We start from the raw sequence: 14282 nt of genomic DNA, 5'->3' as shown, positions 1-14282 counted from the left end.
GTATAAACAGTGCCTGTCTTTAATTATAAGTGCACAGTTTGTGCATACCATGTCCGCACTGTTCGACGGTGATGCACAAGCATGTGATGTCACTTTTTTTTTTATCGTGTTTTTTTTATTGATAAGTTGTAGCAGCCCTAGTCTGTGATCATTATTGGACTATGATAAACATGAAGATGAGATGCCGGCTGCGATTGAACATCTGTGTGCACGCTCTTAATGTGTGTACATTCTGCTGTGTGTATTGTGTGTGGTTGTATTTGAACCGTGGCTAATAAGTGTCGACTCTGTAGTGTGCTCTCAGTAGTGAATCATTAACCTCTCTGTGCCCTGCTTCATTATTATTGGTTTCATGCTGAGCGAGCAGACATTTCTTTATGGCATTTGTCTTAATTAATACAAAAATTAAGATGGAAATAAGGAGATTGCATCTCAGAGTCGCCATCTTTTGAAGTCAGTATAGACAAGTCGAGATTAAAGGTACTGCTCTGTCTGCACTGCGCTTGGACAAACACTCGGCAAAATTTGAATACCGTGTATAAACACCTGTAGGCTATTCATTCTAGAAGCAAATTTTAACTATTCTTGGTGCTGTTAATCATAACCTGTGGTTATGTATTGTGTTACATGCCTTTTCCGGTTTTTGATTGATCAGCCAGGTCTCTGTTTTACTTCACAGAACTCATGACTGGACAATAAAAGCCTTTTCTATTGCAATATCTTGATTTGAAAACTGTTTTAACAGATAACTGATGGTCAGATCTCTATGTAGGTCTAGTTATGTTATTTTCCTCTTTACAGTTGTGGAAAAAAATATTGGCACCATTGGTAAATATAAGCAAAGAAAGCTGTGAAAATAAATCTACTAATGTTTCTCATTTTAAGATTAAAAACATAAAAATTACAAAGTTTTATTAAAGTAAAACAATTGAAAGTGAGGAGAGAAATTACTTATTATGAAATAAATGTTTTCTTTAATACACACTGGACACAATTATTGGCACCCCTAGACATTTTTAGGAGTAAAATATTTCAGAATATTCCCATTGATATTAACATTTTCAAGGTGACTAGAGACATGATGTTGTCCAGTCATGACTCCCTGTTTCACAAAGAAGAAATATTAAAGGTGCCATAGAATGTAAAACTGTATTTATCTAAGCTGTTTTTATCTCATGCATGCAAAAGATCACTGGAAAACAGACCAATCTCAACATAACACAGACTGTTACAGATGAGATGTACACCACGACATTAAATTACACATTAAATTAAGTTCAATGTTGTTAAAATGCTAAAACAAAGTTGTGACTGCTGAGTTAGCGCTATATGTTAGTTTAGCTATATGCTAGTTAATGCTATATGCTAGTTAATGCTATATGCTAGTGTTTATTCTGAAGTTCTATTATTGACGTTACAGTTACGTTTTGCAGGTCCATACTGAAAAAAACACAAACTTACCACTCCGAAACGTCCATTAACAATCTCCAAACAATTGATTATTCCTCAAAATCTGTATCTTCATCTGATACAGACTCAAACATAAGATCTGTTTACATACACACAGAGCTACTGAAGGAGCTGCTCTGAGAAACAGCCAATCAGAGCAGAGCTCAACATTATTATTCATGACTAGTGCTGCAACGACGCGTCGCTGTTCATTTTGCGTAATGGCGGCTTCTGCTCCTGGCAGTGTTATCCATACATTGATTTGTTTGTGTGCGCCACAAAATCAACAATGGCCGCAACATTTACATTTTTATTTTCATTTAAAACGGCTTCATTTATTGTTGTGAGCGCTCGGTGGTGCCTCTCTTGTGCACGCGCGCTCTCTCTCTCTCTCTCTCTCTCTCTCTCTCTCTCTCTCTCTTTCTCTGCGTGAAGCCCCTAGACAGCGCCTCTCATACATGACACTGAGTGAAAGAATTTAAAGTTGGCTGTGTTTTCCATGCGGATTCCTCTGTGTACTTGCATTTTCACGTAAATGTCAGATGTTACTGGCAGAGAAGACGACTGATTCGAGTTTATCATGAAAGGTTAGCGGTGTTTTCCCACACACACTGGTTCTCTATGTGCTTGTGCGCGAGCTCTCTCTCTCCTATGCCCGCGCATGCCTTCTGTAGTAACTCTGTGTAATGGCAATTTTTTAATTTGCGCCGAATTGTCTGCGATGTCGCGTTTATATATCAAGATTTTAGTAACTTAGTAGTTAAAGTAACAGCTGGTTGGATTAAACACAAGGTTATTGGGTCATGTTTAGTCACTATTTTAATAGTCTTTGGGGTGGTTTTCTGGACAGAGATTAGCTTATGCCAGGACTAGACCTTAGTTTAATTAGGAAATATAATTAGTTTAAACAAACATGCCATACTAAAAACATTACTTGTGTGCATTTTGAGGCCAAACTAAGGGCACTGATGGATTTAAAGATATGTCAGTGAGAGATGTTTTCAGTTTGGACAGCTCTTATATTTATTTTAGTCTAGAACTAGTCTAATCCCTGTCTGGGAAACTGCCCCTATTTGTCTGACAACAGAACAGATAATATGTGAAAATAGCATTCAGTTGTGTTAAAATACAATAAAAAAAAACAATGACTGTCAGATTAGACAGAGAGTAGAAAAACAGATTATCCAACAGATTAAATAGCTAATCAAAAAAAGAATAGCTGTATTAATAATAAAAAATATTCGTTAGAGTAGTCGACTAATCGGAAAAATAATCGCTAGATTAGTCGACAGAAGAAATAGTCGTTAGTTGCAGCTCTATTCATGACCCTTTCAAATAAGGTAATAATAGACCATTTCATTCTAAAGTCAAATCCTAGTGTTGTAAATAGGGATGGGCATAATTAATCGACGATCGATAATTGATTGTTAAGAATTTCGTCGATCACGTTAATTTGTTATCAATTAATTGAATGCATTTTTTTTATCTAACTCCTGTTTCACAAATACTCCGTATGCAGTGCGTTTGCGTATGTGTGCGGCGAATCCGTCAAGCACCCGTTGTAGTGCGCTGCTGACTTGAATAAAACATTCATGTGATTGACACTTTCTGTGAACACTTTTCCGCATAAACAATAGAACAAAGCATCATTTTTTTTTTCACAAAACAATATATTTTAGATATTATTTGACAGACTAGTAAATGTGGATTAAGGATGTTTAAAATCTCTAGCCTGGTGGTCAGGATCTGAATGGATCAAATCAGCAGTTTTGCAATGCTTTATTTATCTCCACATATATCATAAATAAAAATAAGCAGAGTAACTTTGCAAGTCTAGCCTTCCACATTATATATTTCCTACTATGTATGTATATGATTTCCAAATAATAAACGAGAGTATTCAACGACAAAAAGCGTCTCATATGGAAATAAATCCTCACAATGTTATTATTTCTCAAAACTTTATGACAAAAATAAGCAACTGTATTCATACAGTTATTCAAAGACGCACACATTATTCCGCATATATCTGAATATTATACAAAAGTATTCATATAACGGCACGTTTCATATGGCAAATAAATATCCTCACATTAACATAACAGCATAATGAAATGAATAAACAGACAATGAAACAGGATTGAAATATAAATTGTATTATTATTACCGGAAAAAAGCAATATTGCTAAAATAATCTCTGAGGTAAATGCGTCAAAAACGCTGTTACCCGCACAATAAGTCTAAATGAGCAATTAAAGTGAAAAAAGCATTATTAGGCCATGTCTCAAAACTTTATATGACAAAATATATTTAAAAGAAATATATACTTACAGTTATTCAAAGATGCACACATTATTCCATATTACTCCCGTTTATGAGCACGTTTGTCTCTGGCCTCGCTCTGTTATGTAATAGATTGACAGGTGCGCATCTCCGTCTTTAAAACATATATAATTTTGTAATTACTACCTTAGGAAAATTAGCCATGATTTTATCATTGTGAAAATTTTTTTTTTTTTTTTTTTTGCAGATTAAAACGATTTGTATTTCCGCAATTTTACAACAAATACCATGGTTATGGTATATTGTGGAGTTGGAGACCATAGTAAATTTGTGTCTACTGTTGTTTTACAACAAATAAAAACTAAAAGACTATGTTAGTATAATTAAACAATGGTGAATGGGGCTCACAAAACGCACACTGTTTCACACATACTCTGTATGCGGAATAAGCCAAGTTAGCGCTGAGGTACCTGTGCATCCCGGTCAGTCTCCTCGGAGCGGCTGTTTTCGGCGGCCGCTGGACTGACGGTCACCATGGGTTGCGGTCGCGTCTGACCCCAAAAAATGCTTTTATTTCTCAAAAAAAAATCAGTAGACTGGTGCAGAAGTTTTATGCGAGTTACTTAAGTTAGTTATTTTTCACGAGGCTTTAAGTAATTTGTTATAGCCTAATGTTAGGAAGGCTAATATCTTGCACTTTCTTTTGGCTTGAATAATTTTGAGTTACATTTTGACAAAACCTTTCAGATCTAAGTATTATGTTTTTTGTTTAATTTAATGTTAAACATGAATCTGTTTTTTTTTTTTATTTTGGAAATAATGAGGTCTCTGTTTAAGAACGCTGGCTCGCAGCTGCAGGTTCCGCTGCTTTAGAGCACCGCACATGCACTCACATATATGTTTGAAACATAGTTTAACTGTCTGCCACAAGTTGATCTTGTAATAAAGGTCTCATCGAGGAAAAACACGCTGTATATTTGTATTCATTGCATTTTTTAAAGTATAAAAGTTAAATAACAAATTTTTTTATAAAAATATTAATTATTAATCGATAGTCGATCGTTAATTCTCCCGACGATCGACAAAGAAAACTTAATCGAATGCCCATCCCTAGTTGTAAATGGACATGTAAAACCGTTTCTGGAGAATTTTTGCACTTAATAAAGCCACAAACATTCTGTGTAGACATCAGAGAACAATGTAACATATTGGATCAATGCATTCTTTGGCACCTTTAAGTAACACAAACCCCAAATCCCCTTAATGATTTATCACAATGGGTAAAACCAAAGGCTATAGTTCTGATGTGCAGGGAAAGATTGTGGAGCTGCACAAAATACACCGTAAACTTGAACAATACAAATGTACTCATTTAAAATGAGTAAACTGTACTCAAACCTGTGAAAAAGTTTATAAAATTTAAAGGTTTTATATGTGTTCAATGAGTTCACAGTTTTGAGTTCCGTAAACTCTAATAAATTGAGTCAAAGATCTTAGCTAACTGAAATGTATTTATTTATAACTTCCAAGCATTTCAATACCACAGCATTATTTTAACACATACTGCAAATAATTGCAATCTTTTGGAGGTTGAGATGAGTTTTATGGCATTCTAAAAAGGAGTCTGGCAATGCAAATTTACTTGAGTTTAAAGTTAAATCAACACGATTGGTTGAGGAGGATTTCCCGTTCCTAGTATGCTTTGCATATTTTATGTGGTTTTCAGTAAAGAGAAAGACTCAATAGTGTTGAACAGTCATTTATGTTGGATATTTAGAAGAGTTTGCTAGTTTTGAGGTTAACATTGTTCAGAAGTGAAGTTCCTGTGCTTATACTGTAGGACAGATATGTGGTATTTTATCATATAAAAAATCTGCAAAAGTCAGCACTGAGCTCAGTCTCTTCACACTTTCCGTGATTTGTGAACAAAAAATAAATGGTCAAGTAGCAAGCAGTAGTATGTAAGTAGTAAGTAATGGTAAGTAATTTGAGTACTGTATACAAAAAATTGTAAACAGTAGTTTTAGGTATATTGTACTTAAATAAATATTAAATTAAATCAAATTTAAACTTTTAATACATTTTCTTTACTTACATTTTTAGACGGTTGACTTATATTTTTGTTTAACTGATTACTTTAAAACTATTGAATATTCTGAACTTGTTGGGTTTTACAGTGTAGAAAGTGGCTTTAAAGGTGCAGTGTGTAGATTTTAGCGGCATCTAGTGATGAGGTTGCGAATTGCAACCAACAGCTTAGTCCACAGCTCAGCCCTCACTTTTGAAACGCATAGAGAAGCTATTGTAGCCCCCACCAGACAAACATGTCATCGTCGGAGACAGCTTAGTAAAAAAAGTTTGTACGTTAAGGGGTTTTGCAGAAACATGCTGGCACAAAATGACGACTTCCATGTAAGGGGACCCTCAGTGAACATCTCATTTTAAGGTAATTAAAACATAACGGTTCATTATGAAAAGGTCTTTATACAACCCTGATAATTTTATTTTGCATTTCTGTCAAGAGGTCCTTCTAAAAATTACACACTGCACCTTAAATGCTCAGCAAGGAGAATAATTTTAGTGTCCAAAGACTCTCAAAGGATCACAGATTGAGAACTTCTATAATCAGTTAAATCTTGCTGTCAGAAAACATATAAATAATGATTAAATACTGCTAGATCTTTATTATTATGAACCTACTTTTGTACCAGAGGTTCTGGACATCTTAATCATATACATGGCATCATATATTAGATTATATCTACTACAAACTGATAATAAAAAGATTGCTCTGCTGCTAGAAATCTTATAATGGGTTGTGGTTAATCTTCCTTCAAGAAATTGGTTCAAAACAAACATCAGTCATCATTAGAAGACTCTGTGCTGTTATCTTTGCAAATGGAGGAAGCAAATGAAGGGGGGGGGCATATTTGTGGCCAACGTGTATTTTAGAAAAAAAAACGTATTTATTATGTAATTTCCCCCTACTTTTAAATATTTTTTATCAATGAAACATTGGATTTTTTACATTTTTTAAATTAAAGATAAAAAGGAAACACATTTTTAGCAAGGGTGCCAATATTTGGGTTCATGGCTATAAGTGGAGGAGAGACACTCAAAAGATTAAAGCTGTGCTACTTTGTGGTGATGCATTTGACTCCGATGTCTGAGCGTGGTTGTGATGTATAATTATTAATGGATGTGATGTCTTCCTCTATTGGGTTTTCTGGGTAAACCAATCAACCTCGTCTCATCTGAGGGCATAAGTGCTCAGGCCTTGCATTAGGTTTGGCTGAGGTTTTATTAATGGGCACAACTGGGCATTATAGAGTGAAGCATAGAGAGTCAAAATCATTAACCTCTTCATAGCAGATGTTTTTTTGCATTTGGATTTTCATATGAAAAATATGAGGTTGGAAAATGGTAATAGGGAGTGATAAATTAAATGTCAATCTTACATCATGCCATAGTGGTTATATTTAAATGTGTGCCTACAGTAGGCATTTGCCCAGAGTTTGATATGCACAGATCAGTCAGTCTGTGTGTGTGCGCCATGAAAGTCTTTATTTATTAATTTATTTAATGAAACAAATATATTGTAAAAAATACATATGTTTCTTAACGTTATTCATAAATTCAAAACATAATTAAAGTTTTCTCTCTGTTTTTAGTTGACTACTAAAGTGTTTTCTTTAAATCTGCAGTAAAATTCATTCAATCTAACAGTCTTTAAGTTTAAAGTAGGGCTGTAACGATTAATCGTGTGTCCCATTAAAAATGCCTTTCTGAAATCGATTCAGTGTTACATGCACAGCTTGTGCGTGTACTACGGCATTTGGTCAGAAGGAAGTCCTTATCAGTCTAAAATCATTATAAGTCAGAGTCGTTTATAACGTGCATTTAAAAAAGCAACACTTGTTAAACAAAATCATTTAAAATATTCTTTGTTATCATGAAAATACCTGAAACAATCTTAAGAACGGCGATATAAATATTCCTGTAGACATTTCCTGGGATAGTAATGCTACTTCTGTGGCACAAAGGGAGTTTCTGCACGAGAGCACCCCCAGGCTTTGGGATGTGTCGGGATTTCGCCGTAATTCATTCAAATTCATTCATTGAGAAAACGTGCATTTGCACGATTAATCATTACAGCCCTAGTTTAAATTGCTAGAGGGGTTAGCGAGAAAGACTGACAGTAGCTTTATGTCCATTACCCTTCAAATTGCGCAAATTGACATTGAGAATTGAAAATACTAGGGCTTCAAAACGATTAATCGCGACTAATTTTTGTTTTGTTTACATCAAATATATATGTGTGTACTGTGTATAATAAATATGTATATATAAATACACACGGATGCAACCATGTATTTAAGAAATATTTACGTGGATATAGATTTTTATATTTATATACAATAAATATTATATTTAATTTTAAATACTTAATATTTAATCAAATGTTTTTTCTTAAAATTATACATGCACGTGTTTGTATTTATACATACACAATTATTATACACAGTACACCCACATATATTCAAAAGTTTATTAGTTTATAAGTACTATTAGTTGCGATTAATCGTTTTGCAGCCCTAGAAAATACAGCCAATGGAAACACGTCAATTTTGTATAAAGTCCCATATATCGCAAAAAAGTTTTTATGCTCGCATGAGGTGGTTTTTCAGGCTATCTAGGCGCTAACTAAGTAGGGCCGGACTGAACTTGCAATGTAATACCCAAATTCAATAGAAATGGTTAATAATAATCGTAAGAATAATAATGTTTAAAGTAAAACAACAGTATGTAAAACCATAGGATTCAATTGCATATTTCACATATATTACTTAAATATAATTTGTCAACTCCAATGTACGTTAATATTCAACATGATGAACTCTGTAGCAGTATTTGTTAGATCTATGTGTCAGAGACCATTTATATGTCAGCTTTATGGATGCTTGGACAATGCATTATATCTTCATTGTAACATAAAGTTGGCTAACATTTCTATTAACAATACAACAGTTACGATCAAGTCTTTACAGCTGCAATGTAGCATCAGCAGCAAGTGAACCTCAGAGGTTTTTGTCCTTTTCCTGCTGTGCCAAGAGAGACTCGATTTAAGAAACGATAAAGTGCCGTGGTGTTTGTCTTTACGTTCACCCCCCTGCTGTTGAATTTGGAGTGCCTTTCAGGACTTCTGTGATAAGATGCCATGATGGTTGTATAGGAACCATACTTTGCTGTAGAAGTTTGTGTCTGTGCCACAGTTCCAGACAGTCCAAAGCTTTAGGGAAGCCCGCAGTCTCAAATTTATTAGCAAACATGCTGTATTTTTCCACAACCCATGGCAAGTCTCTAGTCCCGTATATGCAGATATCCCTGACATATCGTCCTGTGGAAACAAACACACAACAGTGATCTCGGTGATGACACACAAGAATACTTGAGTTGCGTTATCTCATGTGAGATATTGCACAATTAGTCACATGTGATATTGCGCAATCTGTTATTACAATTGTAATGTTATGATCGCATAGAAAATTCTTGACTAGCTTGTCCTGAAATAAACACAGCATTTGAATGCAATAATCAGTAGTAAGATGCTCCTATACCTTGACAACCCTGGTGTGATATTCCCTCCTGTTCTTTCCATTTGATAGCACGAACGTTGCCTTCCCATCCACTCTCAGGATAACTCCCAGGGGCTTCTGGATAAATGAACATTAAAAACCACATACTGAATCACCAACATCCTCACTAAATCTGAAAGTATTAAGCGGAACAATAGGTGAAATTCCAACAACTTCCCAAATTTCTCATGAACACATTCAGTGATTTCTCGCTTACCCGGCACATGATTCAGCGTCACCCAGTAATGCTCATCTGGACTGAAGGTATCTCTAGACCAACTCAACAAGTCTTTGGCTACCGGGCTGTTGAGTGCATACTGTACAAACTGCCTTGTCAAGGAGTAATAGGCAGTCCCGAAGTAGATGGTCAGGTTATGTGGAGGTGGTCCCTTCTTGTGGCCTTTGCCTACTGGTGCCACATGGGAGTCCTTGACCTCCTTGTATTGAAACTGAGTCCTGTACTGGATGTAAGATGGCTGCTTGACTCCCGGTGTCATGTTCTTATCTTTCCATCTAGATTCCTGCATGTAACGAACCAACTCCAAGTTGGTCTGGATGGGAAAGTCCTGGCCGCACAAATTGATAACTCTTTTCCAGTTCGTGGGAGACCTCACAAGGTCTTCCATACAGTTGATGTCCGCCTTCAGACGGGAGAAACCAGCGTAGGTCACCCTTTCGCTGACACTAGCCAGAAAGACATTCGGAAAGCACCTGGCTAGGTTCCGAACGCTCGCCTTGTAGTCCTCCGACGCTTTAGCGTCCACATGAATGCAGTAGACGTTCTGCGGCGCGTAGATGGCTCTCAGAAGTCGAAGAAATGTTTCAAGCTCTTTGTGTATAGTAATGATGAAGGCTAAAGGAAAGTCTTCTTCTTCTTTGCTCAATGGCACCATGATAAAGTGAAGTTTCGATTGCAACTGGTTGCAGTTCGCTTTGGGGTCGGCGACGTAGCTCGTCAGTCTCGTACAGTCTTTTCGTTCCCATCGGAAGCCCGGCGTTGGCGACGGAAGAATCGGACAGTCTTCCTCCGGGGCTTGGCAGATAAAGTCGTTTGGAGAGGCAGAAGCTTGGGGTGCGTTAGATATATTGGCCTTTAGGTAGATGGTCGAACAGATAAGGATACAGATTCCAAGGCAGAAAAGGAAACTGCACTTGGCACTCTCAAGCTGGACCATAATAGTCCAGCATTAGAAGAGCAACTTATAGATCTCCTAAAACACAGAGACAAAAACATCACAAATTATAAACATAAAGTGCATTTTAATCAAATAACTATTAATTTAACAACAATTAATGACTTTTTGCACAAACTAATCTTTTTAAAGGATCCAGGTAACAATGCAACAATGTTGGCTATATTACTTTTATGTCACATGGCTTATTTAATTTGTTGATAACGAATAATGTTAATACTCATCAAGGTTTAATGTTGAAGATTAAAATGAGTTCATTTAGGCCTGTCACAATAACTAATTTTCATAAGTCAGTTAATTGCCCCAGAAATAATGGCAATAGTTGATAGTATTTCACTGATTACATATGACAATAAAATAGCATTATAATGCAAGTACATCCCTTCTGAGAACACAACTTAAACTTTTAAGAATATTCAGATGAAAAATATTAATATAAATAATAAAATAATATTTTAAATATTTAAAAAAGAAATAAATATTTAAATTTAAAAGTCTTATAGTCATTGTTTAGTGTGAATCCCACCTTCACATGGTTTATTGCTTTTGTCGAGTCTTAATCTGATTATGTTTATAATACACATCAGATTGTTATGGTTATGTTGTCAGATGACATTTTATTTGTGTTGCTCATTTTGTTGCCACACCTACTTTTCGTAGTCGTGTCACCTCTGTTTTTTAACAGTTTAGACATATTTACGTTAATTTTCTCTTCTTACTTTTTATAGATGTTTTACTGTTTACAAATGTTTTTATTTAAAGCTTAAAATCAAAGTCCAGGTCAAAATTTATATTATTAAAACTTATATTATTAAAGCTTCCTTATTTAGCTTTAATTAGTAAAAAATTCTGAAAATGTAGCTTTTTTATCCGACTAGTCGATGATTATTTTTCCGATTAATCGACTAATCGGATAAAAACTATATATATATATATATATATATATATATATATATATATATATATATATATATATATATATATATATATATATATATATATATATATATATATATATATATATATATATATATATAATGAAAATAATCATTAGTTGTAACACTACTCTTATTTTAGTCATTCAGCTTTTGATATATAGGTAAATCAAACCGAGTGTTTTATGAAATTATGAAGTACAGGGCAAACATCTTCACTATTTTCGGTTGTCTCGATTACTCGAGGGTCATTTGCATCTCCTGTGTGGCTGGCATGATGATAACCAACAAGTGATGACACTTGTTTTCATATGTCTATAAGGTGATAAATGTCTTTTCCCTTTGGACACATTTCAGGGTTCTTCTTAATAGCACACTAGAGAGATTCGATAACCATAGTAGAAGTCTTGGATGCTGGTCGTGAGACACAGAAGAGCTTTGGGAGTCAGATTTGTGTTGGCAATGAAAGTTGTTTAATGAAGCCGCAGGGGTTCACGTAGTTCCTTACTTTGTCTATTGTCTCTTTGAACATAGAAAAGCACATGCTGTTCTGTCTTCGTCTTGAGGTTTTATGCCTGATTTGTTGGTTATTCTTTAGCTTTAGCTAAATTTCATGTTATCTATAGTGTTGCGTGAGGAACAGACCAAAGTCATGTTACACTTGACATCTCTCCTTCCCTTTACCCTTTTGCACAAATCCCCTCCATAAATAAAAACAATACTAAAACAATATTTGTTGAAGAGAATGATTGCTAAGTGGTCAGAGTGGAAAATTCATTAGATAAAATTACCGGTGTAGTGATTGTATGATCGTTTCGAAACCTTTGTTCATCTATTATAAAAGTATTGCGTTACATTTTTCTTTCTGTTTGATGAGTCAGATTATCAGTGTATTATTCATGCTTTAACTTTGCTAATAATGGAAAGGTTTTTAGGTTGCGTGAGGTTTTAGGTAGTGAATGAGCGCAACAGAAAGATTAGGTAGATGACATTGTGACAGTAAGTATATAACTTAAACAATATGCAACATAACTAATGTTTTCTGTACATGCTAAATTGTCACAGCTATACTGTGTTATTAACATTATTAAATATTCGAATTAATAAATAAAAATTTAACCGAAAACACATGCCTAGCTCTCCTATGACTTTCGGTTCGCTCAGACACGCTCACAAAGTGGTAACTGGCATGAGCACTTGAATCCATTTAGACGCTTCCAGATAAATCCATTTAAAGTGCGCCTACCTTTTAGTTGAAGCCGTGTCCACTCGTGCATGTGGGGATGAGATTAAACATTCACAAACGCACCCATTGGTATGTCACTTTCAACACAGCCTGAGCAGGACCGTTAGCGCTCGCTGTCAGAGAAACTGTGCTGGGTGTGAAGCAGTGGTTTCTATTGTCATGTGCGCAGCTCTCATGGGGACTCGGTTACTCAGCTACACTTCCCAGGAGAGGAGGAGTTTACATGGGTTTGATCCAACCCATGCCTTTATTTGCACTTCTTTTGCTGTTTAACATAGAAGCCACCCCTGTTTTATAGGATATTCCTACTGATTCCTACTAATATTCACCAGTTGTTTTTAAAAATGGTTAGATTTGTTTGTTGGTCTGTTTATTTGTAGTGCAGTATTGGGTTAGTAAATAAAAAGGTTTATTTATTACTCATTACTTTATTTAACAGTAATATTACTAGGGATGCTCCGATCAAGATTTTTGCAGCCGATACCGAGTACTGATTTCTTGTAGTCATACTCGGACTATACCAATGCCTGATACTGATTTTTCAAGCTAATATATAAGATCTTTAATGACTGTAACTGTTAACTCTTTGTGTTAAATGTGTGTGAGTCTTTATCAGTGTGCCAAATTTCATAACTTACATACAGTTGCCATAGACTGCAATGGTGAAAGTTGTTAAATAACTGGGCTGATATACGCTATACAAGAATTTTCAGTATACACAATCAGGGTTTACCACAGCACTTTGCAGTTTGGGCGGCCCGCCTTAGCTGGGAAACCCTACCGCCTTAACTAGGTCGTCCAAATATATATATATATATTAGGGATACACCGAATCCAGGATTCGGATTCGGCCGAATACTGGGCTTTTTGACGGGGTTCGGATTCGGCTGAATCCTAGATTTTTTTTCCCACCGAACCGAACCCTAGGCTTGCGCTACGCTGGTCGACGTCACGCGGCTGTTGATTACACACATCGGGTGCTGACGTGGAGATGAGCTTTTTCTTTCGGTGAGCCTTAGGGGCTGGACACACCAAAACTTTTAAACACGGCTGAAAACACCTTGAGGACGCCAAATTCCAGCTGTTTTTCAGCCGAGCGCTTGGTAGCTGTGATGCTTCAGATGTGAGCCGGTTGGTTGCTGTGGTAATCTCCCGCCCCTCCTCCACTGTAATTGGACGGCCGTGTGAAATCTTACATTGACGAGCGGAGCTTCTCACTCAAAGTAAAATATATTGTTTTCAGCGCGGAGCTGCTTGCTTATTGTAAAAATGAGCGTGTCGCAACGCATCGCTTTCATTATGCATAGGCTTATGGTAATTGTCAAAATAGTTTTCCAACTTGTCATCCTGGCATAATGTACAGTTAAAATTAAATAAAATGAAAAATACACTGCTGTGGACGTTGTTTACTTCATTAATGTGTTTTACTGTGTTAATGGAATAAGGATGCGAGTAGGATTCGGTATTCGGTTTCGGACGAATCTTAAATGGTGGATTCGGGATTCGGCCGAACCTAAAAAATCTGGATTCGGTGCATCCC

At 35.7% G+C, this 14282-nt stretch overlaps 2 protein-coding genes across 4 annotated transcripts in view; one reads left to right on the top strand and one right to left on the bottom strand.

The window, feature by feature from the left end:
* Nucleotides 1-14282, top strand: part of rtf2 (replication termination factor 2) — a 39088-nt gene that overhangs the window by 10656 nt on the left and 14150 nt on the right. The gene's annotated exons all lie outside the window — the stretch shown is intronic.
* On the bottom strand, nt 7375-13068 carry gcnt7 (glucosaminyl (N-acetyl) transferase family member 7). Of its 2 annotated transcripts, none has more exons than XM_065279455.2 (4): nt 12743-13060; nt 9586-10579; nt 9351-9446; nt 7375-9130 (listed from the first exon to the last, which is right to left on the bottom strand). In XM_065279455.2, the coding sequence occupies exons 2-4, from the start codon at nt 10541-10543 to the stop codon at nt 8895-8897; spliced, it is 1290 nt and encodes a 429-aa protein (XP_065135527.2). In that variant the 5' UTR covers nt 10544-10579; nt 12743-13060; the 3' UTR covers nt 7375-8894. The 2 variants fall into 2 exon arrangements, 1 of the variants encoding a protein (XP_065135527.2); XR_010542535.2 differs by having other exon boundaries at nt 8992-9130; nt 9351-9501; nt 12743-13068.

This window comes from Paramisgurnus dabryanus, chromosome 7 (assembly GCF_030506205.2).
Source record: "Paramisgurnus dabryanus chromosome 7, PD_genome_1.1, whole genome shotgun sequence".
NCBI classification, from domain to species: Eukaryota; Metazoa; Chordata; class Actinopteri; order Cypriniformes; family Cobitidae; genus Paramisgurnus; species Paramisgurnus dabryanus.
The sequence above is the reverse complement of the archived record's forward strand: the minus strand, read 5'-3'. Positions and strand labels throughout refer to the sequence as shown.